This window comes from Equus przewalskii, chromosome 15 (genome assembly GCF_037783145.1).
Source record: "Equus przewalskii isolate Varuska chromosome 15, EquPr2, whole genome shotgun sequence".
NCBI classification, from domain to species: Eukaryota; Metazoa; Chordata; class Mammalia; order Perissodactyla; family Equidae; genus Equus; species Equus przewalskii.
Window position 1 is genome coordinate 49,397,851 of NC_091845.1, and position 24,947 is coordinate 49,422,797.

Below are 24,947 nucleotides of genomic sequence, written 5' to 3' on the forward strand. Positions count from 1 at the left end.
AGAAATTAGGATCAAAACAGACAACCCATCAATTGGGAGAAAATATTTGCAAATCATATATCTAACAAGGGGTTAATCTCCATAACATATAGGAATTCACACAAATGAACAATAAAAAAGCAAACAACCCCATCAAAAAGTGGGCAGAGGAGATGAACATTTTTCCAAAGAAGATGTACAGATGGTCAATAAACAGATGAAAAGATGTTCAACATCACTAATCAAATCAAAATGCAAATCAAAGGGAAATGCAAATCAAAACTGCATTAAGATACCACCTTATGCCTGTTAAAATGGCTATAATCACTAAGACTAAAAATAACAAATATTGGAGAGGGTGTGGAGAGAAGGGAACCCTCACACACTGCTGGTGGGAATGCAAACTGGTGCAATCACTATGGAAAACAGTATGGAGATTCCTCAAAAAACTAAAAATAGAACTACCATATGACTTGGCTATCCCACTACTGGGTATCTACCCAAACAATTTGAAATCAACAATCCAAAGTAACATATGCACCCCTATGTTCATTGCAGCACTATTCACAATAGGCAAGATATGGAAGCAACCCAAGTGCCCACTGACTGAAGACTGGATAAAGAAGATGTGGTGTATACATACACACACACACACACAATGGAATACTACTCAGCCAGAAAAAAAGACAAATTCATCCCACTTGCAATAACATGGAAAGACCTAGAGGGAATTATGCTAAGGGAAATAAGCCAGTCTGAGAAAGACAAACACCAGATGATTTCATTCATATGTGGAATATAAACAAGTACTGGGACAAAGAAAACAGTCCAGTGGTTACCAGGGGAAGGGGGGATGGGGAGGGCACTGGGGGTGAAGGGGAGCACTTATGACAGTCAAGAAACAATGTACAACTGAAATCTCACATTGACGTAAACTATTATGAACTGAATAAAAAAAATATCTGGGAGATCTGAAAAAAAAGCCTCCTAGAAATAAAAATTATAATTAAGGGATTGAAAAAAATCTAACAAGTAGGCTAAATGGCAGATTAGGTAGTGCTATATAAGAAAATTAGAAACCAGCAGAGGAACTAAACGAAATTTTCAGAATTCAGCCCAGATGAAAAACAAAGATTTAAAAGAAAGGTTAAGAGACAGAGTATAAAATAAGAAGATCTAACAGTAAGAGAATTAGAAAATAGAATAAAGGAAAGGAAATATTTGAAGAGATAATTCTAGATCTAATGAAAACTTGGAATCCACAAATACAGACACTACAATGTGTACCAAGTAGAATGAGTAAAAATCTAATCTATAGTTAGGTATACCATAGTGAAATTACAGAACACCAAGGAATAAAATATCTTAAAAGCAACCAGAGAGAAATACAGGTTACTAACTGAGGAAAGATTATCAGAAAGATGTCCAACAGATGTCTCAACAACAACAAAATCCAGAAGACAAATGGAATAATAACTTATAAGTGCTAAGAAAAAAAATCACTCCAATCTAGAATTCTGTACCTAACAAAATTAACTTTTAAGAATGAGAGACTTCCAATTTCGGCCATGCTAGAATAATCTGAGATTCAATTCCTACAAAACATACACACAAAACAATCAATTCCAGGTAGAAAAAGATTTAAATATGATAAGCAAAATTTGGAACTTTGAGAAGAGACTATAGGAAGATAGCTTTATGACCTTGGAGTAGGTAAGACTCAAAAAGGCACAAAAACAATAACCATAAAGGATTTTCTTTATGATAAAATTCTACAACATTAATATTAAAAATATTTTTAAATGTCTGCTCATTCATTCACTCAATGACGCATCTAACAAATATTTATCACACAACCCAGCAATTTCACTCCTAGATATTTACTCAAGGGAGATGAAAACACAGTTTACATAAAGACTTGCACATGAATGTTCATAGCAGCTGTAGTCATAGCAGCTCAAAACTAAAACAGGCTAATTGTCCATTAACTATGACAGGATAAGAAATTTGTGGTTCATCCACACAATGAAATACTACGGAGCAATAAAAAGGAATAAACTACAAATACATGTAGCAAAACAGACGTGTCTTAAAAGCATTATGCTAAGTGAGAGAATGCAAAAGATACAGATACAAAAGACTGATTCCATTAAGCAAAATTCTAAAAAAGACAAAACTACAAGAGAGGAAAATCAGATTAGTGATTGCTAGGGGCTAGAGGTAGGAAATAAACCACCTAACTTTTTTGGGGTGATGGAAATATTCTGTATTTTTCTTGGCGGTTACATTATTGCACACATTTGTCAAATCTTTTTAAACTGTACACCTAAAAGAAGATGACTATTACGATATGTAAATTATACCATGATAACCTTGAATTTTTAAAAAACTGAATAAGTCACACAAAAAAATCACACTGTGCAGCAGGATAATACAAGGCCTCAATTATAAGAGCTGTAAACAATAAATGAGCCTCTAAATGCAAAAGTTGAAAGTGACCTTTTATTGTAACTTAACATTTCCTTTGATTTAGAATTTAAATCACCATTAATTCAGCCAAAACAAACAAACAAACAAAACCTCATGAAGTATCATTTACACATATGAGATTGGTAAAATTTAAAAATCAGATAATCCTAAGCACTGGTGACTATGTGTAACAATGGTAATGTTTGCGCACTGCTTGCAGGAGTGTAATCAATAGAACACTACAGACAACCCGACATTACTTGGTAAAACTTTGAAAAGAGGAAGACAAGCATATTCTATGACACAGAAGTTCAATTCCTACAGATACATCCTAGAGAAACACTTCATATGTACACCAGGAGTCAATGTTCAGTTATATTGTTTATAAAAGCAAAATTGAGACAATTCAGATGTCCATCAACAGGAGAGTAAATAAAGTCTAGTATAAAGATATAATGTATTATTATTAAACTTAGCATTGAAAATGGTTAAACTACAGCTTCACACATCAGAATGAATCTCAAAATCATAATGCTGGGTGAAAAACAAGGTAATACATACAGTATGTCACTTCTATACAGTCCAAAAATATAAAACATTAAAATCAATTTTTTTAGGGAACTGTACTTATGCTATAATATAATAACAGTGGTTACCCTTGGGAAAGACAGAGAGATATAAGATTAAAGAGCAGCACAAGGGGCCTCAAACATACTGGCAATGTTTTAGGTGGTGGATTCATAGGTGTTAACTAGTCTTCTTATTTGATATTTATATTGCATATATTCGTATATTTGGAATATTTCATTTTTAAAAATGTATACTTTTGGAAGACCCAATTCACTTAAACCCCACTCAGCAAATACAGAGTACCAAGAACTAAATAATAACATACTATTTGTCTTCAAAAAATATCTACCTATATATCACACTTAAGCGCTTCATTCCTCTAGAGCAACACAAAATACAAGAGTTTACAATGTTTTCACTTTTCAGAAAATAACTGATTCTATTATTTTTAAACATGCAGATTACTTATTTACAGATATTTTCCTGGAGAAGCAATTAATACTGTTTTTCAATGCATGTACCCTTTCTTGTCTTTTCCCAAATAGTGACATATAAAAGAACTTTCTTCCTCTTCTTATAATTCTTATTTTGAGTTTTAAGCATTTGAGAGGGAAACTAGTTATCATTCAATTAAAGATGCTTGCCAATTTGTCTACCCGTTGTTGCTTCTTGTGAGTCTTTCCAAATTGCTTACTATTCAGCATTTTTAATACCATACTTCACCTGGGCCCAATTCCAAAATGTACAACTGAAAAATCCACTTAACTATGTTTAATACAATCTTACTCACACAAGTGTATTACAGATAATTTTATAGTTAAAACAGGTTTGCTCATATTTTCTTCAAAAGTCCTCAAGAATGTCTTTTAAAAGTGCATTTATTTAATTGAAAAATAAAAATAAAAAACATCTTATATTTATAATGACATCTAAGAATAAACGTAATAAAAGAGGTACAAGATTACCACTCAGAATAATAAACATTATTGACAGAAATTAAAGAAGACCTAAGTAAATGTTGAGATATATCATGATTATGGGTCGGAAACTCAATACTACACAGATGCCAACTCTCTTTAATTTCTCTATAAATTCAATGCAATCCTAATCAAAATCCTCCCAGCTTCGTGTGCATGTGAGTGTAATTTGACAATCTGATTCTAAAATTTATACGGACATTCAAAGAGCTAAGAATAGCTAAGACATTCTTGAAAAAAGAAAGTAGGAAGGCTTCCCCAACCAAACAGCAAGACTTATTACTAAGTCATGGTAATTAACAGAGTGAAGTATTAGAGCAGGCACAGACAGACTGATCAACGGAACAGACGACAGGTGCCAGAAACAGACCCTCAAAAATACATACTAAAGCTGGTAAAGAAACAGAATTCATCCTGCTTTTCCTATACAAGCTGCACCTCAAGGTAACCATATAGATAATGTGGGAAAGTTTCTGTTTATAGAACTGAGTTTAGGATATACACAAAAATGTTCACACCCCATGACCCAGCAATTCTACTCTTAGTTGTATAGAGAAAATGTTTCACGTGGTATACCAAGAGACACGTACAAGAATGTACAAAATTAATAAGTGGAAAAGAGTAAACCACAGCTACACACAACATGGATGCATCTCCAACCTTATCTCAAGCAAAAAAATCCAACAGGTCACACAAGCTTATAGTATGATTGTATTACACAAAGCACCAAAACAAGCAAAATCTAAAGAAACTATTGCTTAGAAATATATATATATATATATATATGTAGTAAATGATAAAAAAGAAAAAGAGAATGATTAACATAAAGTCAGTATGAGGGGAGGAATAAAGATGTTATTGTAGAGGCATACACAGAGGCTTCTAAAGAACTGATAATGTTTTATTTCTTCCTGCTTGGTGGGTGCTCATTTCACTCTGACTCCTTAAAGATGCAGCATGGTAAAGAGATTAATGTACATATTCAACCAGACTGCTTGGGTTGTTGAGAGGATTAAATGAGTTGATATACAAAATTTGTTTTATATGAGTGCTTGGCACTTAGTATCTATGTGTTAGTTATTAAATAAACTGCACATGTGTTCATTTTAAATTTAAAACAGAGAAAAAAAGAAAATTATGAAATTCTTAAGTTGAAACTAATCAATAGAATCAATACTATTCTCTATGCACTGCTGGGCACTGATTCAGCAGTTCTATGCCAAGAATCACATACATTGTTAGCTACGGCAAACAATCTTTGTAGTAGGAGTCTTCTCTGCAATGAGCCATAGGAAACTGGCAAATTGGTTTTCTCTTCTTTTTGAAGAGTATTTTGGAAAGACTCCAAAGCAAGTCTTCATTTAATTAAAAACTGTATAATATCTTATGTTATTTCATAGCAATAAATAAGTTTTCAAAAACTCAAAAGAATGCAAAATTGGCTTAGATTCATGACCTAGTGCCTCTCATGAAAAAGCAGAAAGCTTTAGAAAACATTTAGCAAAATAAAACTATGCTGAATGCAGTAAGGCAGTGGAGAGCTGAGAATGGAAAATGGTTATGAGATTATTCAAAGATCACGATTATCTCAAGGGAACAACTATGTAAAGACCCAAGCTCATCTTTAAAATCCTTTTTAAGTGGCATACATTATTTAAATCAAAAGAATAATATTTCCAAATCATCTTTTCCCACCTTGAATATAAGAATTTTTATGAAATTATTTTCTCCTTAAATCCTGGTTTAAAATTAGTAATTACGGCATTATTGTAATAGTAAAAAACAGAGGCATCTAAAATGTATAACTCTGTGTGTGTGTGAGTGTTTGTAGTAGATTACATAAATGTTTGCATACATACAGAAGAGTCTGGAAAAATATATATAAATTGTAAACTAGGTCCATCTGCAGAGTGGAGAATCAAGTGGGAACTTGCAGTTTTACTTATATACTGCAGCACTGTTTGATTTTTTTCTTTACAACAAATAGGCATTAATTTTATTTTAGATTACTACCATTCTTTCCCTAAAACTAGCTATTACTGATGAATTACAAAGGTAAAATATATTCATTATAATGAATTAGAATAGCAAAGTCAAAAATAAATCATCCAGAAGTCCAGCAATAAGAAATAACCATGGATAACATGATATGAGAGGATCATTCTTACCTTTATAAGGTGTTCCCACAGTTGTTGCATATACATTCTTTTCATATTTCTTCAAACGGTCTTCTAAATTGTGAATCTAAAAATAAATATTCAAATCATATTGTAAGATTCATGTGAAAATTAGATGTAAAAAAAAGAACTGCTGTAGTAACTAGATTTTTTATTGATAAAGACAGAATATAGGCAAATAAAATTACTACAAATGGTGTCTTAGATGTGACACCAAAAGCACAATGAAAGAAAATTTACATATAAACTGGACTTGATCAAAAGCAGAACTTTCATTATCAAGAAAGTGAAGGGGCCGGCCCGGTGGCACAGCGGTTAAGTTCGCACGTTCTGCTTCTCGGCGGCCCAGGGTTCGCTGGTTTGAATCCCGGGTGTGGACATGGCACCACTTGGCACGCCATGCTGTGGTAGGCGTCCCACATATAAAGTAGAGGAAGATGGGCACGATGTTAGCTCAGGGCCAGGCTTCCTCAGCAAAAAAAAAAAAAGAGGAGGACTGGCAGTAGTTAGCTCAGGGCTAATCTTCCTCAAATTGAAAAAAAAAAAAAGAAAGTGAAAAAGACAACCCACAGATTGGGAGAAAATATTTGCAAATCAAGTATCTGATAAGGGACTTGTACCCAGAATATATACAGAACATTTACAACTCAACAACAAAAAACCCCACAAATAACCCAACTAAAAAATGAGCAAAGGACTTGAATAGACATTGCTCTAAAGAAGACATAAAAATGGCCAACAAGCAGATGATAAGATGCTCAACATCATTAGCCGTTAGGAAAATGCAAATTAAAACCATAATGAAATACCTCTTCATACCAACTAGGATGGCTATAATCAAAAAACTTGTTGGCAAGGATGTGAAGAAATTAGAATCCTTATACTTTGTTGGGGGAAATGTAAAATGGCGCCACTATGTAAAACAGTTTGGTGGTTCCTCAAAAAGTTAAACATATAATTACCCCATAATCTAGCAATTTCACTCCTGGGTATATAGCCCAAAGAACGAAACAAGTGTTCAAACAAAAACTTGTATACAATGTTCCTAGCAGTACCATTCACAATAGTCAAAAAGTAGAAATAACCCAAATGTCCATCAACTGATGAATGGATAAACAAAATTTGGTACATCCATACAATGGAATACTATTCAGCCATAAAAAGGAATGAAGTACAACATGGATGAACCTTAAAAACATCATGCTAAGTGAAAAAAAATCAGATAAAAAAGGCCATGTATAGATGATTCTATTTACATAAAATACTCAGAAAAGGCAAATCCACAGACACAGAAAGCAGATTACTGGTTGCCAGAGCCTCAGGGAAGGAGGTAATGGGAAGTGACTGCTTAATGGGCATGCGGTTTCCTTTTGGGGTGATGAAATGTTCTTGAATGAGATAATGGTGATGGTTTCACAATACTGTGATGAACTAAATGCCAATGAATTATGTACTTTAAAATGGTTAAAATGGTAAATTCTATGTTGTGCATTTTACCACTATAAAAATAACTAACACAAAAACTGTCACGCAGTTTGAAGATTTGAGGATGCTAAAAGAAAAGAATTTTAAAGCAGTAATCTTGAGAATAAATGAGAAAAGCTAAACCACTGGGAAGTAGAAAAAAATTAAGTAACATTCAGACTTAGCACCTATCTTTATGAATTTTTTATGAAAATTTTCAAACATACTGAAATATAGAAAGTATGGTAAAAGTAACACCCATATACCCATCCATCACCTAGTTTCAACAATTATCAAGATTTTTGTATGTATGAATTTTAAGAAAACGGGAAAATCCCTGGAGATTTAGCCTTCAAACTTAGCCTGCTGACTTGAGTCACTATTCCTCCAGAGTTTGGAAAAAGACTACTAAAGACCATGCACCACAGATACACATACACTGGTGTCTGCATGCTTCTGCATCCTTCTAGGCATATACACATGGTCCTATTTAAATCAAATTTCTGTACTGGATCACATATGGACAAATCATATTAAATCAAGACAATTTAACTACCATAAAAAAGTAGTCAAGATTGATGTCAATGTATTGTCCCTCTGATAACAGCAAAAAAAACACCTTTTTTAGGACTGAAGTTATTACAAATTAAACAAACACAAATTGTTATCCAAATTGTTAAGCACCAGAAATAACAGGATGCAAATATTCTTGTTTAGGGGCTGGCCCCGTGGCCGAGTGGTTAAGTTCCTGCGCTCCGCTGCAGGCGGGCCAGTGTTTCGTTGGTTTGAATCCTGGGCGCGGACATGACACTACTCATCAAACCATGCTGAGGCAGCGTCCCACATGCCACAACTAGAAGGACCCACAACGAAGAATATACAACTATGTACTGGGGGGCTTTGGGGAGAAAAAGGAAAAAAATAAAATCTTTAAAAAAAAAAATTCTTGTTTAAATATATGTGATCACAAATTTACAGAGATATCCTCTAGCACCTTTAGATTTGGAACTAAAATTTTCCGTGTAAGACAAATTGCAAAGCCAACTATTAAATCGATGTTAAATCAGCTCTTTTAAAAAATTAGCTAAATGAGATCCAAGTACAAACTGACATAAATTAAGGCAGTCAGTTAAAAATAAAAAGCACCAATTAGAGGGGGCGGGACCAAGATGGCGGAGTGAGAGGTCTTCTTTGTCTCTCCCCCGTCGAATCTACAACTAATCGGACATTCAGCAATTAACATAGGATATCCAGATAGCATCTCAAGACGTCTAAAAAGCACCAATTAGACCTGTACCTGTTCTCTAAACTCTTGCTCTTTCAACTTTGAATCGCTGATTAGAGTAGTCTTCTGTGCTAGTTGTGTCTGAAAGAAAACAAAAAAGTAAGATGTGAAATGCATATGGGTTTCATCACTGCCTGGACACATTTCTGTACTGCTTGGTCAATTTTTCCTTGTTAAAACAGTCTCTTTATGTTTTAACTTAAAACACAGAATACTCCTGAAAATGTACTACCCTCAGTGAAATTCAGTGAAGAGCTATTCTTACCTGTAGCTCCATAATTGTTACCTGAAAATGAAAAAGAAAAAATGAGTGTATACAATAAATTCTACAAGAAACAATAAAACAGAGCAATATGAAATCATAAGGAAGTAAGAATTTAGTGCTATAGTCTTAAGAGAGTGGTCAGATTTGAGATGAGACAACTTTAAATATTTGCTTTTAAACCTGGTATATTTTGCTATACAAACCTTTACAGTGTAAACGGATACAAACATAGGTAAACACAAAGAAAAATGACTGGAAGGTCACTCACCTAACTCCTAAGAGGATTATCACCTGGGAAGAGGAGGTGCTTACCAAGAAATGTTTATTCTATATACTTCTGTATTATCTGACTGTTTTACAAGAATATATTCATGGATTATTTGTGCAATTTTTCAAAAATTAAACATACTAACATTTATTTAAAGCCTATGGGCCCTTTAGGGAAACTCCTAAAGAACTATTTCTAGGAATCCACTCTGAGCTATAATCACAAATTAGTTTGCATTGAACTCAACAATGATATGCAATTTAAGATATCCCAGTAGCACCAAAAGACGCTCAAGAAGGAAAAGGATTAAAATTCATGAAGAATAAAACAGAAAAATATCTTTTAAAGTAAAAATAAAAATTAAGGATATTTTCACTCCTTTCTTATGACATAAAGGACTCAATATTAATATTCAGGTTTTCTGAATATTAATTTCATAATGTTTCAATACTCTGGTATCCTGACACACATCAAAATGCCACTAACATGCAACATTAATACTTATTTTGATACTAAGGAAAAGAACATGTTAGTTAAGTATATGTACTCTTCTGATTGGAAATAATATGTAATAGCACTCAGTATATTCAAATCATGACCAAATGCAAAAAAAAATTTTTTTAAAAATTAGAACAACAAAACTAACTTAATAGCTATTAAAGAAACAGAACAGTCCACTCAGCTTGCTCGGTGCTAACAATTAAGGTATATGTACCAAGTGGCAGAGCACAGTAAAGCCCCTATTAAAGGTCTCTTCTCTCCACTATGGAAAAGTGATCCATGTATTTGGTTGTCTAGAAAGTTGCTATCTGGTAACTGACATTCTGTAATGAATCCTCTACAACCCTTGAGGATGAAGTCATGAACAGTGTCCACCTACTTTCCCAAGGCCCTCATGACAGTGCTATGAAAAGGCCACACTGGATGAGTGAGAACACTTTAGGAAGCAGAACAGTACACTGTCTGGTTTCTCAAACTGGGGCCCACATGCCCTGTGAGTATATACTTGTTGGGATGCACAGAGGAACAGGAAGCAACAGGGTAAACATGGCCTATCTTTCATAGTGTCAATTTTATGAGATTGGGATTATAAACATGCCTGGTATGCAGTGTCAGACCTCTTTGAATTCAGTCCAATTTTCCAAAATAATCCCATTTCATCTGCATCTGATCCATTAACCAAGAAGAAAAACAGAAATTTTCTTAATGGTAATAACAAAAAATATTTTTATGTGACTACAAATAAGGATATATTATAGAGCATAAAATTTACATGAATTTTTGGCATAAAACATAAAAATCTAAAATTATCATACTTTCTACAGACCATTTTTGGCTAACCCCCAGGGATATGAAGTTCACATTCCTATGCTACTCTTTCCATGGAAAAGACTGAGAAGCACTGGTATAACAGAAATGTCTAAGTTTTGAAGTCTGGATGACTGGATTTAAATTTCCAATACAACATTTATTGTGTGAGTTTGAACGTTTTATTTAACCTCTTTGAACCCTAGTTTCACCACCTATAAAATGGAGGCAAGAATCTCTCTCTTGAAAGGTTTTTGTTAGGATTACAATGAGGTACGTATGTATGTTAGTAGGTGAGTCAAACAACAGAAATAACAATGTTTTCAAGAAATGTGTGAAGCGAAGTCCAGTTCCTCTTACTTTATCATTGCCAGGGTTCTCTTCCTGCTGTAGCCTTTGCTGATATTTCGTCTGCAGCTCCTCAAGTTGAGTCTGCAAATCTATTACTTTTGCAGTCATTTCCTCTTCACGAGCCTTTAGGATAAAAAAGTGTGTTAATAAACAAACATATCAACAAGAACATGGTAGAGAGGCAACACGGTATAGAAAAAACTACCTCTGTAGGGGAAACAAATACCTAAACATTTTTTGTATGGTTTTTATTGTAATTCATTACTGTGCTCTAAACACTTTTCTTCACGCCACACTTTCAACTCCACGCCCTTTTTAATGCTGCTCACTATTCCTAGGATAGCATTCTTCCACCCTGACTCCCTCTGTCCGCTACCTTATAAAAGCTCATCAAGTCATTTCTTTCCCCTTAAACTAAGGTTCCCAGGTTTAAGCAATAATAGGTATATAACAGTGTTGTGACAGAACTATAATACAAAACCTGTGTTTTAAGACCTTGGATTTGACTTCCAGAAAATATCCATTAATATAAACTAGTAGATATTTTTATGTACTGCACTGCTCAACCAGCTGGCAACTTACTGATCACACACGTTGTAGAGGGTTTTCCCCCAGCCCCTTTGGATAGGCTGTATGTATCAACAGATGGTTCTTTGTCCCAGTTCAGCAAATCTGCACATATCCTATACATCTGCCCCCAAACCACACCAGTAGTTCTTCGGGGATAAAGTGTCCAACTAAAATCTATTTTTTTAAAAAAATTAGCTACTGTACAGTGTATTGGTAACCAATGTACATTTGATGTCTCCATTTGCCCTGAACTTTGCAAAAAACAGACAAGGCTGCAAAAGTACTATGTGACATTGGTCCAAAAATCCTACTTATAAAATCTGGCACATACATCATTTTCTCTTCTGTTTCGACTGCCCTGGTAAAAGCTATTGCCCATCCTTACATTTCTTCATTTGTTTTGATAATTGCTGTGTTTTATTGTACAGAGCAGATCAGATATCTCCTTGCTCTTATAAATCTTGCAATAACCTTTGTGCTAAAAGAACATTCGGAATTGGAATATTGATTAGATTTGAGTAATGAAGACAGGACAAGAGACTAAACAGGAAAAACAGCAACAAACAGGTATCTGATTTAACAGATGCTGACTTGCCAGAACCAAGAAACATCGTTCTCAAAAAACAAACAAAAACAGTAGGCCCCATGGTATAAAACAAGGCAATGAACCATGTGACACTTGGAAAATCTAATTTTAAATACCATTTGTCATGAAACTTAGACCAAGTGAAAAAGAACAAATTCCTTCTCTCGACTTAAGCAAAGCAGAGATCGCTATTAACTAGCCTCCTTAGACATCTCTCTACTTTAACCTAGCTACCATCCCTAAAATACCATTGACCAGAAACTACTGAAAATACATTATTGCCCGTGGTCTTGATTTACTGTTTTTATTCTACCATCGCCTATCCCATGCAGATATCTGTGTCAGTATGGTTCAGCCTTGCTCAAAAGGATCACCTCCATAGCTACTTATTCAGTTAGGACCAGATTTTAATATGACAATTAACTACATCCTACATTTCCCGTGACAGTTGTAGGATACTAATCTAAAGCACGCCCTCTAAGAATTAGTAAAGAATTCTTGATGTATTACTTCTAATTTAAGACACATTTCTGATGTTAGACCAAATGGACTTGACAGAACATCTAAAACCAACAGAATACACATTCTTCTCAAGTGCATATGAAACATTTTCCAGCATTGATCATATGTTAGGCCACAAAACAAGTCTTAATAAATTTAAGATTACCGAAATCACATCAAGCATCTTTTTCAATCACAAAGGTATGAAACTAAAACTTAATTACACAAAGAAAGCTGGAAATTTCACAAATGTGTGGAGATTAAACAACATCCTACTGAACAAACAATGGGTCAAAGAGGAAATCAAAAGAAAAATCAAAAAATACTTTGCAACAAATGAAAATGGAAATACAACATACCAAAATTTATGGGATGCAGCAAAAGGAGTCCTAAGAGGGAAGTTCATAGCAATAAATACCTATGTTAAGAAACAAGAAAAGTCTGAAACAACCTAACTTTACACTTCAAGGAACCAGAAAAAGAACAACTGAAGCCCAAAGTCAGCAGAAGGAAGTAAATAACGAAGATTAGAGCAGAGATAAATGAAATAGAGACTAAAAAGCTAATAGAGAAGATCAATGAAAGTAAGTGCTACTTATTCAAAAAGATAAACAAAATTGACAAGCCTTCAGCTAGACCCACCAAGCAAAAAAGGGAACTCAAATAAATAAAATCAGAAATGAAAGAGGTGATATTACAATTGATAACACAGAAGTACAAAGGATTGTAAGAGACTACTACGAACAATTATAAGCCAACAAATTGGACAACCCAGAAGAAATGGATAAATTCACAGAAACATACAACCTATCAAGACTGAATCATGATGAAAGAAGAAATCTGAACAGACTGATTACTAGTAAGTAGAGCGAATCAGTAATCAAAAACCTCCCAACAAACAAAAGTCCAGGACCAGACAGCTTCACTGGTGAATTCTGCCAAACATTCAAAGAAGAATTAATACCAACACTTCTCAAACTCTTCCAAAAAAACAGAAGAGGAGGGACCACTTCCAAACTTATTTTATGAGGCCAGCATTATCCTCATACCAAAACCAGACAAGGATGCCACAAGAAAAGAAAATTACAGGCCAATATCCCTGATGAACATAAATGCAAACAGTCTTAACAAAATATTAGCAAATTAAATTTAAAATACATTAAAAGGATCATACACTTGGATCAAGTAGGATTTATCCTAGGGATGCAAGGGTGGTTCAACATCTGCAAATCAGTCAACATGATACACCACATTAACAAAATGGAGGATAAAAACCATCTGATTATCTCAATAGATGTAGAAAAAGCATTTGAAAAAATTCAACGTTCATTTATGACAAAAACTCTCAATATAATGGGTATAGAGGGAACATACCTCAACATAATAAAAGCTATATATGACAAGGCCACAGCAAACATCATACTCAATGGTGAAAAGCTGAAAGTCTTTCCTCAAAGCTCAGGAAGAAGACAAGGATGCCCACTCTCGCCACTCCTATTTAGCATAGTACTGGGAGTCCTAGCCAGAGCAATTACGCAGGAAAAGGAAATAGAAGACATCCAAATTGGAAAGGAAGAAGTAAAACTGTCACTATTTGCAAATGATATGATACTATACATAGAAAACCCCACAGACTCCATCAAAAAACTGTTAGAACTAGTAAACAAATTCAGTAAAATTACAGGATACAAAATCAATACACAAAAGTCTCCTGCATTTCTATACACTAATAATGAACTATCAAAAAGAGATCTCCTAGTGAGATTGCTCTGAGGTTGGGACTAGGCTATTAGATAAGCTCCCTGACTTGTGAGTACTCAACTCCTTTGAGATGTCACCACCTCCTCTTCCAAAATGAATTTTTCCCACTCTACAATGTATCACCTCCTTCAAATTTACCAAGTGTCAGTATGTACCAAGCACTTGGCTAGGTCCTCAAGACTAAGAGATGAATAACAAAGTCCCTGCCCACAAGATGCTTACAGTCTAGAAGATGGGACAGATACATTAATACTTTCCTACACACTTTAGTATGTATGACAAAAAGTACATGTTAAAGTGAAGTAATAAATACAAATGAGTACCAAAGGAACACAGATGCAATTAATTCTATTTAAGGGGTTTTAAAAAATTGTAAGCGAAAATAATATGATGCAGATAAATATATTCAAAAGCTAACTTTTGGGTAGGAAAGGGAAAGAAAAGAATATATTTCAGTTTTGTTTCTGTTTACATACGGAAACACTGGACTATTACATAAGAAACTAATGGTTACCTGTGGACAGAAGAGATACAGGATGTAGAATACAGAGAACAAGAATTGGTGCAATTTTTATTATAGACCATTGTCCAACTATACTTTTTATATTATTTTTATATTATTTGTATATTATGTGAATACATTTGATTCAAAAATTTTTTTCTAAATTAAAGTTAAATTTAAAGCTCTTTTTAAGGCAAAAAGAGAAATGGTACTAATTTCTTAGGCAAAAAGAGAGCTGCACTAATTCCTGAAGTTTGAGAATGCGATCTTTAGGCACTGAAAAGCATGAGCAAAGGTAAAATATGATGAAGAACAAGGTAAGGCTGAGTTTGGCTAGAACACAGACTAAACTGGAAGAGGTATCACTGGGACAATGGGAAGCCACTGGAGGTATTTAGGAGAAATGATATGATCCCATCTTTGTTTCAAGACAGAGAATAAGTCTGACAGAAAGAGAGGAATACCTTAGTTCAAAAAAAACAAAACAGCAGCAAGCAGATAAGGTAGGAAATTACCACAACAGACCAGATCACACGAAAAATGGTAGCCCACATTGTGGCTGCAGTGGCGAAGTAAAGGAGAGAGGAAGATGCAATATGATTCAATGAAAAGCCATGTCCTGAAGGTCTAGTACATGTTGGACATGGTGCTGAGACACACCACTAAAGGAGGACAGATGACTTCTCTGCTTAGCAAACCAGGGAAGACAAGCAGATTTCATGTCCTAAAAAGGTGTGTGGATGTCTATGTGTGAGGGCCAAAGAAGATAGTAGGTGCGAATCAAAAACGACAAAAGTTCACAGCTTCTCCACATAGGGGACGGAATGATAAGAATGTTATCTAGGATAGTAAAGGTAGGAAAATGAAAATGTCTCTGTGCTCCATTTTGGTATTAACAAATCACAGAATTATTTTAATAGATAACAAAAACACAGCATTCTACAATGCCATCATGAAGACAAATCATCAATCTAATAATAGTTTTTCCGAGAGGGGAAAAAACATCACTACATAACACATACAAATCCCATATAAAGGTCTAATTCCAGAAATTTTTAAGTGGGAGAATGGTAGAGAGTATGTCTCAGAATCAAAGCAATATGGTATTTTTTGAGAACTGCTAATACCCCTTTTAGTAATATTTGCATTTTTAAAAAGAAATTCTTAAAGAGTATGCATTTCTGTGTTGAAATGGGGACTATTTAATCAAAAAGTCAGCCTAGACCTGGCAGTTGAAAGGCTACACTGTTCAATATAGTAGCACTAGCGACCCTAGAACTATGGCTATGAGCACCTGAAATGTGGCTAGTCCAAACTGAGATGGGCTGTAAATGTAAAAGCACACTGAATCTCAAAGAATTAACACATATATAATTTTTATATTGATTACATATTGAAATGATAATATTTTGGATATAATGAATTAGTTAACATTAAAATTAAGTTCATCGGTTTCTTTTTCTTTTTTTAAAGTGGCTACTAGAAAATTTAAAATTACACAAGTGGCTCACATTTGTGGCTTGCACTATATTTCTCAAAGACAGTGCTGGTCTCAGGCACAAGAACTGGCTTTGAGAAGAGACTACCCAACTCCTTTGCCCACCCTCGACTTCCTGACCACTTGCTTTAATACTTCAAGTCTCAAGCTTGGAGAACCATTCCCTTAATTTCCCTAATAAACAGCAGATTTTCAAGGAGAACCACACCAGAGGTTAACCTACCTGTCTATTACCTGTCTCCCAGCTCCCTCACCCCTCTACATATGGAGGTTTGTCATACGCCTTGGAAAATCTACTGTCTGAGACCCCACACGTCGAGACAGAGAAATAATTCACAAAAGGGAAATTCTAGAGCTGCAGCACAGTTTACCCACTGCAAATAAAGCTCTCTAACTTACTTATCCATGATAAATAACTGTTACCTTCCCCAAGTTCCTTTCTTAGGGGGAAGTCTTTATAAAATACATGGAAGCTAATGAAGAGTCACGGCTCTACCACTCACTATGTAGTTTTAGACAAATTATTTAACTATGCTGAACATGCTTTTGCTTCTGCAAACAAACAGAAGACGAAACTAAACTAGCTTTAAAATATCTTCTGATTTCAACATTCTCTAAGCTTTCAAGAAACAATACTACTTTTTTAAAACTTCACACATACATACTCTATGAAAGTATAAGGAAATGTGAAATTATTCAAATCTGTTCATAATGAGATTTAAGGCTCAAAAATTACACAAAGTTGGCATTTATATGCATGTATCATATCCTGGAACTTCAGCCTTTTCAATTACATTTAAAATAATAATTATCAGAATCTGTTTCTGGCTCAGACTTCTATTGCTGCCATAGTCAGTTGAGGCATGAGTCTCCGATTTACGCATTCTTAATCATGAAATGGTTCTTGGCGTATAGGAAAGGTTTGGAGTAACTAAAGAATCTGCAACCCAACCAAGAATAATTTACATTGTTTCACATTTGAAAATGTTCTGGAGTCCAAAATACTAACATTCATGGAATACCTTCATATACAAAAATGACAATGCTAATCTATCAGTAGTATAATTAAGTACATTGAACTAACTGTCCACTAAATATAAAGATTTGCCTGATGCATTCCATCTTTTTTTCTCCCTTGAGACCAACAAAACCATGCAAACTGGGTAGGGATGGAATAAAGTTAACTGGCCCTCCTGGAAAGATCCAAGCTAAGCTAAGCAGCCACACACTAACTATTCCATTACTTCACCCAAGCACAAGCTCTCAATTCTTAGTCTGGTTCTCTCACCACTTAGTATGACTCTGAGAGAAAGACGGAGAAAAGAATCCCTTCTTCCCCTGAGTAACTCACTGCTGCGTCTATTCGTGCCAAGTGGACCATACTGCCTGGTTAGCACAATCTGCTCATGAAACTACAATCCTGGCAGAAATCAGTTAGACTCATAAATCTGCATACAGTGCAGAAATAATAATTTGAATAATAGTGAGCCAAAAAACTCTCTACATTAAACAGGAAACTTGATAGCCTAATCTTCTTTAGCACTACCATGAACTCTATTATAGCTAAATTTCAAAAGAGAAAGAGAAAATAAGGTACATCAAGGATTTCTTCATATCTTTTAGCTGTTCGTTTTAGATCATCTTCTTTCTCTGCAATTTTTTTATATAACTGATTTGTCTCTTCTTGATGGCTTTCCAAAAGTTCAGCCTCCACTTCCTGGGCTTTATCTAATGAATAAAAAATGGACATATACAAGAAAACACGTTAGGTAAGAATGAATATCTATATCCCAATTTCAGTAAGACCCTTTGGTCCAACTCAAACTTGATAAAAATCAATTGATCAAATGTACCCTTCTCACAGAGCAGAAGTGTCTTTATAACATAATTCATTAGCTAATGCTTTCAGGTTCTTTCACCCGCTCCTCCTCTCTGTAAGGCAAGCCATTGCCAGGCTGCACAGGCTCCCATCAAAGAATTTTGTTGAGCAAGAATCTTTTCTCCAGTTTAATTACTTAAAGCATTTAGCATAGTGTGAGAAGAATAAGCTTAAATTATGAATAGTCTCTGCTAATTCTGATTTGTTCTTTATTGAATTTAAAATTTTACTTACCGATGGTTTCTTTTATGGTCATTTCCAGCTCCTGCTCCTTTTGTGCCAGCTGTGCATGAAACTCCCTCATCAGCTGTTTTAACGTGGAATTGTGTTTCAGCTCAAGATCTTCCTGCTCCTGTCTGAGTAACAAAGTTACAAAGAGTTAACTGTTGTCATACAAAAAACAAGCTGTAAAGAGTTACCTGGTCTTCACAACTGTGCATACAGTACGATCTCACTGGTATAAAAACATTTTTTAAGAGCGCACGTGTGTGTGTACGTGTGTCTGGGCATGGAAAACTTCTGAAAGGATATGTAAATTATGATTACCTCTAGGGAATTGTCCTGGGGATTTGAGAATTTTTCTTTTCCACTTAAAATTTTTCACTATGCACATCTATTATATAATCATAATGCTAAAAATAATAACACAAAATGAAAATAATTACTTGGAGATGTACCTAATAACCGTGATCTTAAATGCAAGAAAAGGTCCCCCTCCCCAAATGGACATAGAATAAAACTCCTCTTGCCTTAAATCGTTTTTATTTCTCCTCAGTATTTAACTTACTACATTTACATTTCGCACTTGAGGTAGGTGAAACTTAACTGTATTAGGCACCAAAAAGGGAGTTAATTAAGGAGGATTGCCTTAAAAATATTTATGCTGAAGAAAAACTTACTTGATTTTCTCTTCCATTTCTTGTTCATATTCTTTCTTTACTATATCCAATTCTTGCTGATGCTCCTTCCGCAACATTCGAAGATCTTTCTGCAATTTAACAATCTCCTTGCCCAGCTTCTGCTTCTCCTGTTCTGCCCCTGCTAATTTAAACTCCAGGTCATTGTGCTCTGTCTCCATGTTACTAAGCAATTTGGTTTGGACCACATGTGATTTGGACTTTTCTTCAGCACTTTCTTCCAAAACTTCTGTGGGTTTACTTTTTCCATCCATTTGTTGCTGTAAAGTCTGTAATTTTTCATATTTTGAGGTCAACTCTTCCATTTCAACTCTATGTCCTTCCCTCTCTCTTACTAAGCAAGAATCCAGCTCTTTTATCTTTTGCTCCAAAATCTGACAGGTTAGTTCCTTCTCCTGGAGAGTTTTCTGGACATCATCAACCACGTTTTCCAAGTTTTGCTTCGTCCCTATGTTATTTCTACATTCCTCTTCTTCCACATGCTGAGATTCTATCACGGAATATTTCTTGTTTTTTTCGTCAAGTTCTTCTTGAAGATGATTTATCCTAACTTGATCTTCATGTTGCTTTGCTTCAGCATGTTCTACCTTTATTAAGAGCTCCTGGTATTTGCACTGCATTTCAGAAAGAGAAGACATTGTCTCTTCCTTTTCCTGCTCTAACCTCTGCAACAGCTTTTCTTTTTCAATTAAATTTCTTTGTAAAACACTGATTTTTTCTTCACATGCCTTCTGCACATGGCCTTGGGGATCTGCATCTTCCTGCTCAGTACACGTTGCCACATTCTTTGTTGATCTAGGTACAACTGATGTTTCTGATTGTGGTGAACTTTCCATAGACTTAAGTTTTTCTTCCAAGATGTGAATTTCTCTCTCTCTTTCTTGCAATTTTGTATTTAGCTCACTCAAATGGCTTTCTCTGTCTTTTTTGTATTGCTGTTCTTTCTCTTCCATTTGAGTTAACAATTGCTTCTTGATGGCAGCAATTTTTTGTTCAGCTTTTTTCTTCAGTTCTGCTAATTTTGCAGCACTTTCTAACTCAAGTCTATCTTCCAGTGCCTTTAACTCCTCTTCTTTGCTTTTCACACTTGAATTCACGTATTCCAATTCTTTCTTCTTCGTTTCAAGTTCTGATTGCACGGAAGACACTTGCTTTTCCAGTCTTAAGACTTTTTCTTCAGTCTCTTTAACCCTGTTGTCCTTTTCTTCTGCTAACTCTTGCATGTGTTGAAGTTTCTGAACCATTTCTTTCTGTTCAATAACCTTCTGATGATCATAATTTTTAAGAACTTCATTTAAGGACTCAATTTCAATTGTTTTCTGAGTAACATGCTCCTCTAATTCCACAATTCTTGCTGTTTGAGTTTTTAACTCAGTCTCTAAATTACACTCCTTTTTCTCCATCTTGGTCTTCTTATCTTCCATTTCACCCTTTAAACATGCAAATCTTTTATTTTGCTGATCAAGGTCTTCCTTCAATAAAGTTATCTGCTCACCTTTTTCACTAGCTTCCTTTGTTTTTAACTCAAGCTGCATCTGCAGTTCTTTAATAGTATTTTGATATTGTGTAAATCTTGACTGTGCTTTCTTCTTCCATTCCGAGAACTTGGTAGACAAGTGATCCACCTGGTCAAGAGCAGAAATTTTCTCTTTACTCAGAGTTTCAACTTTCAAAGATAAATCTTGCACCTGATTCAGCAATTCACGCTGTTCCCCATCATACCGCTCACTTAGTAATGAAATGGCTGCTTCTTTTTCAGTTAGGCTGATACTATTCTGAAGTTGTACATTCAAATCAGTTAGTTGTTTACTAAGACTGCTGATCTCAGATTTTTTTTCTTTAAGCTCTTCTTTCATCAATGTAACAACATTGATGTTTTCCGATAACTCTTTCTTCAACTGTGTGATACAAGACTCCTTTTCAGAGGCAGCCTGTTGCTGATTGCCTCCTTCCTTCTGTAAAGCTTCTTTTTCTGTTACAAGACCTTCAATATCAGCCTTCATGTTCTTAATTTGATTTTCTTTTTCTTCTAACTGATGGGTAGCCTGTTGAAAAGAACTATTTAGTGTATTTTGCTCTTCTGTTAGCTGTCTAAGTTGTGATTCTAACTCAGAAACTCTGCAAGTTCTAATTAGTAGTGCCTCCTTAACTTTAGTTGTATGGTGTTGACAATGGGAAATTCTAGAGAGAATGGCATTGATTTTACTACTACTAATATCAATTAGTTCACTTGTTTTGGCTTGCAATAAGGCTTCAGTTTTCTTAGAGTAAATATCTAGCTGAACTGTTAGTTCCTCAGACAGTTTTTTGAATTCTAAGCTTTTGTCTTCCAGGCTTTTCTTACTTCTTTCATGTGAGGACTTCAAACTCTGGAATTCTTCATCAGTGGTTTTCAACTTGTCAGTCAACTCAGAAACCTGAAGCTTATCTTTTTCTGAGAGCATCTTCAGTTCAACTACATGCTCTTGAAGACAAGTATTTTCCTTCAGAGAATGATTCAAGTCAACCTCCAGCTTTTCAAGTTGTGCTTTCAGTTTAGTTTCACTTTGTGAGAGAGAATCCATATGAGCAGACTTCTGGTTTAACTGTTCCTGTAATTCCTTTAATATCGTATCCTGCTTAACACCTTCTTCCTTCAGCCATGCTATTTCCTTGCTCATCTCTTCTTTTTCACATCCAAATACAAGGACCTTTTGCTTCAGCTCTGCTACCTCTTGCTCTTTTTCCTGTAATTGGATTTCATGTTTTTCCTGAAGTTCTTCAGCTTGCTGATTAAGTTTCTTTTCCCAGACTGATATGACATCATTGAGTTCTTGCCTATGTACCTCAGTAAGACTTTCTATTTGCTCCTTTTGGTTTGTTTCCAGTCTTGACACTGCATCACTGATTCCAGCTGAGTTAGCCTGTGCCATTTCCAAAATTTTAGCATTGAACTGTTTTTCTTTCTGACTAAGCTCTAGAACAGTATTTTCAAGCTCTTTTTTAAGTTTGGCTTCCTGATCCAACAATTTCTTCTTTAATGTTTCTTGCATCTCCTTTGCTTTCTGCTTAATTTTTTCCATCTTTTTTTCTTGATTTTTAAATTTGGTTTCATATTCCTCATGCAAAATACTAATACTGTCCTCTTTGGCTGATAATTTCTGTTTGAGTATTTCAATTTCTTTGCTCTGTCCTTCTCTCATTTGTAAAATTACATTTTCCTTCTCCATCAAGATTTGCTTTGTCTGCTCCTGCTCTATGTTATTATCTTTACGTTGAGACTCGTAGAGTTGGGTTAAAGATTTTACTTTTTCCTCCATTTCACTATTTTGTTTTTCAAGCTGTTGCATTAAGTCCTGTACCTGGATTTTATGAGTATCTAATTCAGTACAAACATCTTTCTTTTCTGTTTCAACTTCAGCTACCTGTTTGGTAAGAAGCATTCTTTCTGTTTCCAAATCCAACAACTTCTGCTGCAATTGGGCCAACTGCTCCTCATATGCTTTTGCTTGCTCATGTGTGGTACTCTGGGATGACTGAAAAAGATCCAGCTTAGCAGATGCCTGCTGGAGTTCCCCTTCAAGTCTTTTAATATCTGCCTCTAAATTTTCCACATGAGCCTGATGCTCCTTCAAATGCCTGTCCTTTTCCTTGAGAAGAAGTCCAAGTTGATTAATTTCATCTTTTAATGCCTTCTCAGTTCTCTGGATAGACATCTCTTGTTCTTTAATGATATTGTCAACTTGTTGCTGGTGATGATTTTTCTCTTCATCCAGCTTGGCCTCTAACTCCTGCTTCACTTTATCTGCTTGATTCTTTAGTACAGAAAGTTCCTCTTCAAGCTTGCTACGGGCCTTTAACACTTCTGACAGTTCTGAAGACAATGATTCCAGTTCTGTTTGCTTCACATCAAGTTTTTCTAAAGTCTTTTCATTCATCTCTTCTATGTGGGCCTGGAAAAGACTTTCTTTGTCTTTCAACAATGTTTCTTTTTCTTGTTCATATTTTTCTTTAAGTTTTTCCACTTCAGTCTGATGCTGTTGCTTTAACACTTGGAATTTTTCAGTCCAAAGGTTATCCTGCTGATGTTGTAGGCTTTCCAATTCAGTCTTGTGTTTTTCAACCATGATTGTAATTTCTTTACTGTGCTTATTTTTTTCAGCTTCCAAATGAATAGCTAAATCTTCTGACTGATTTTTGCTTTCTTGTAAGCTTATTTCCAAAGAACTTTCTAATTCAAGAATTCTCTGTTAATAAAAAGAGACGTATTTTTATTAAAGTACAGACCTGTTTATTAGCAATGATATACATGACATGATGTCTACACATACTTAAATTTCTAAATTTAGATAAATAACTCTACAAATCACACCAAACAAGAGAAAGGACAAAGAGTCTGTGCGCAATTCCTAAAGGAACCATATCACAAAGAAAAGATTCTATTTTTAACACAACTCATAATTCCAGATTCTCTGTACCTATTTGGGTAACTATTTCAACTACATATATTATAAGAATATTCTGAATAGACAGTCAAAAAGAAATAAATCATGAAGTAGAAAATAACTATTGGTAGGAAAATGGGTATTTTTTCTGTTTTTTTTTATGCCTATAATAGTACTCTATTACTTTCATCATTTAATTTTGGAAGAAAAATAATGTATCTGGTTTTTCCACCCTCAAAATTACTATTTAGAAGATTTTTTGCAAAAAGAAAGAACTTACATAAATTTTACCAAAGATTACTATTATCTCATGAAAATATCAACCTTGACTCTGATGGAAAAAAAGCTAAGTATAAGGCAAAGCCATAGAATGTCAGGGCTAGAAAAGTTGTAAGGAATTACCAAATCCAATCTCTTCATGTGACAGGTGAGGAAATTAAGGTATAATTGTTAATTTACAAAGCTAGCAAATGGAAGATCTAAGCCTCCTGAATACCCATTCCCCTCTACCATGCCACTCCACATAAATGTTGGAAATGGGAAAATAAAGCCCAGTTTAGAAGTATTGGTAAGAAGTGTTGACTGTTTCACTGCCTAAATCAGAGAAAAAAGTCTAAATAAAATAACATTAGTCAGTTTATTCAAAACAGGTCGTACATTTCATATACTGCTAAGAAAAGGGTCACAGGGCCTTAAAATAAGCACACTGAGACATATATACAAATATATTCATTATAGGACTATGTTTAATATGGGAAAAACTCAAATGTAAAAGTAGGGCATTGGGGTAACTAAACTGTGATATAAACAGAGAATGAATTATCTCCAGGAGATGGCGTGAGATGAAGCTGGACAGGCAGGAAGGTGCCAGGGCAAGTACTGCCTACAAAGTGAGTCACTTCCTAAAGCTCAAGAGTGAGTAAGCAACGGAGTGGAGATGTTGCAGAGCCTGAGTACAAAGAATCAGACTGAGTGGCTGAGAGAAATACAGCAGCTGAAGGAAGAGTCAGGATCACCATGTAGCAGACACCAGAACCACTCCCACGAAGAACTCTCACTATCTAAAAACGACGTGCATGCATATGTAAATCTAACTCAGTAGAACAAAAGCTTCTCTACAAATTTAAACTGACTGGAGAGAGAACAATAGTTTTCAAATACAAATAATTTCACAGCTCTGGAACCTGAATATTATT

The 24,947-nt window shown here is 34.8% G+C and overlaps 1 protein-coding gene across 10 annotated transcripts in view; it reads right to left on the minus strand.

Moving 5' to 3' along the window:
• The window catches only part of GOLGA4 (golgin A4), a 128,480-nt gene that overhangs the window by 24,322 nt on the left and 79,211 nt on the right, over window positions 1–24,947 (minus strand). For all 10 annotated transcript variants that reach the window (XM_008528037.2, XM_008528036.2, XM_008528035.2 and 7 more), the window contains 7 exons: window positions 19,310–23,553; window positions 18,645–18,766; window positions 18,129–18,259; window positions 11,123–11,236; window positions 9,187–9,207; window positions 8,934–9,002; window positions 6,164–6,239 (listed from right to left, as the gene is read on the minus strand). In XM_008528037.2, the coding sequence (XP_008526259.1) occupies window positions 6,164–6,239; window positions 8,934–9,002; window positions 9,187–9,207; window positions 11,123–11,236; window positions 18,129–18,259; window positions 18,645–18,766; window positions 19,310–23,553 (4,777 nt within the window). The remainder of the gene's footprint in view (window positions 1–6,163; window positions 6,240–8,933; window positions 9,003–9,186; window positions 9,208–11,122; window positions 11,237–18,128; window positions 18,260–18,644; window positions 18,767–19,309; window positions 23,554–24,947) is intronic.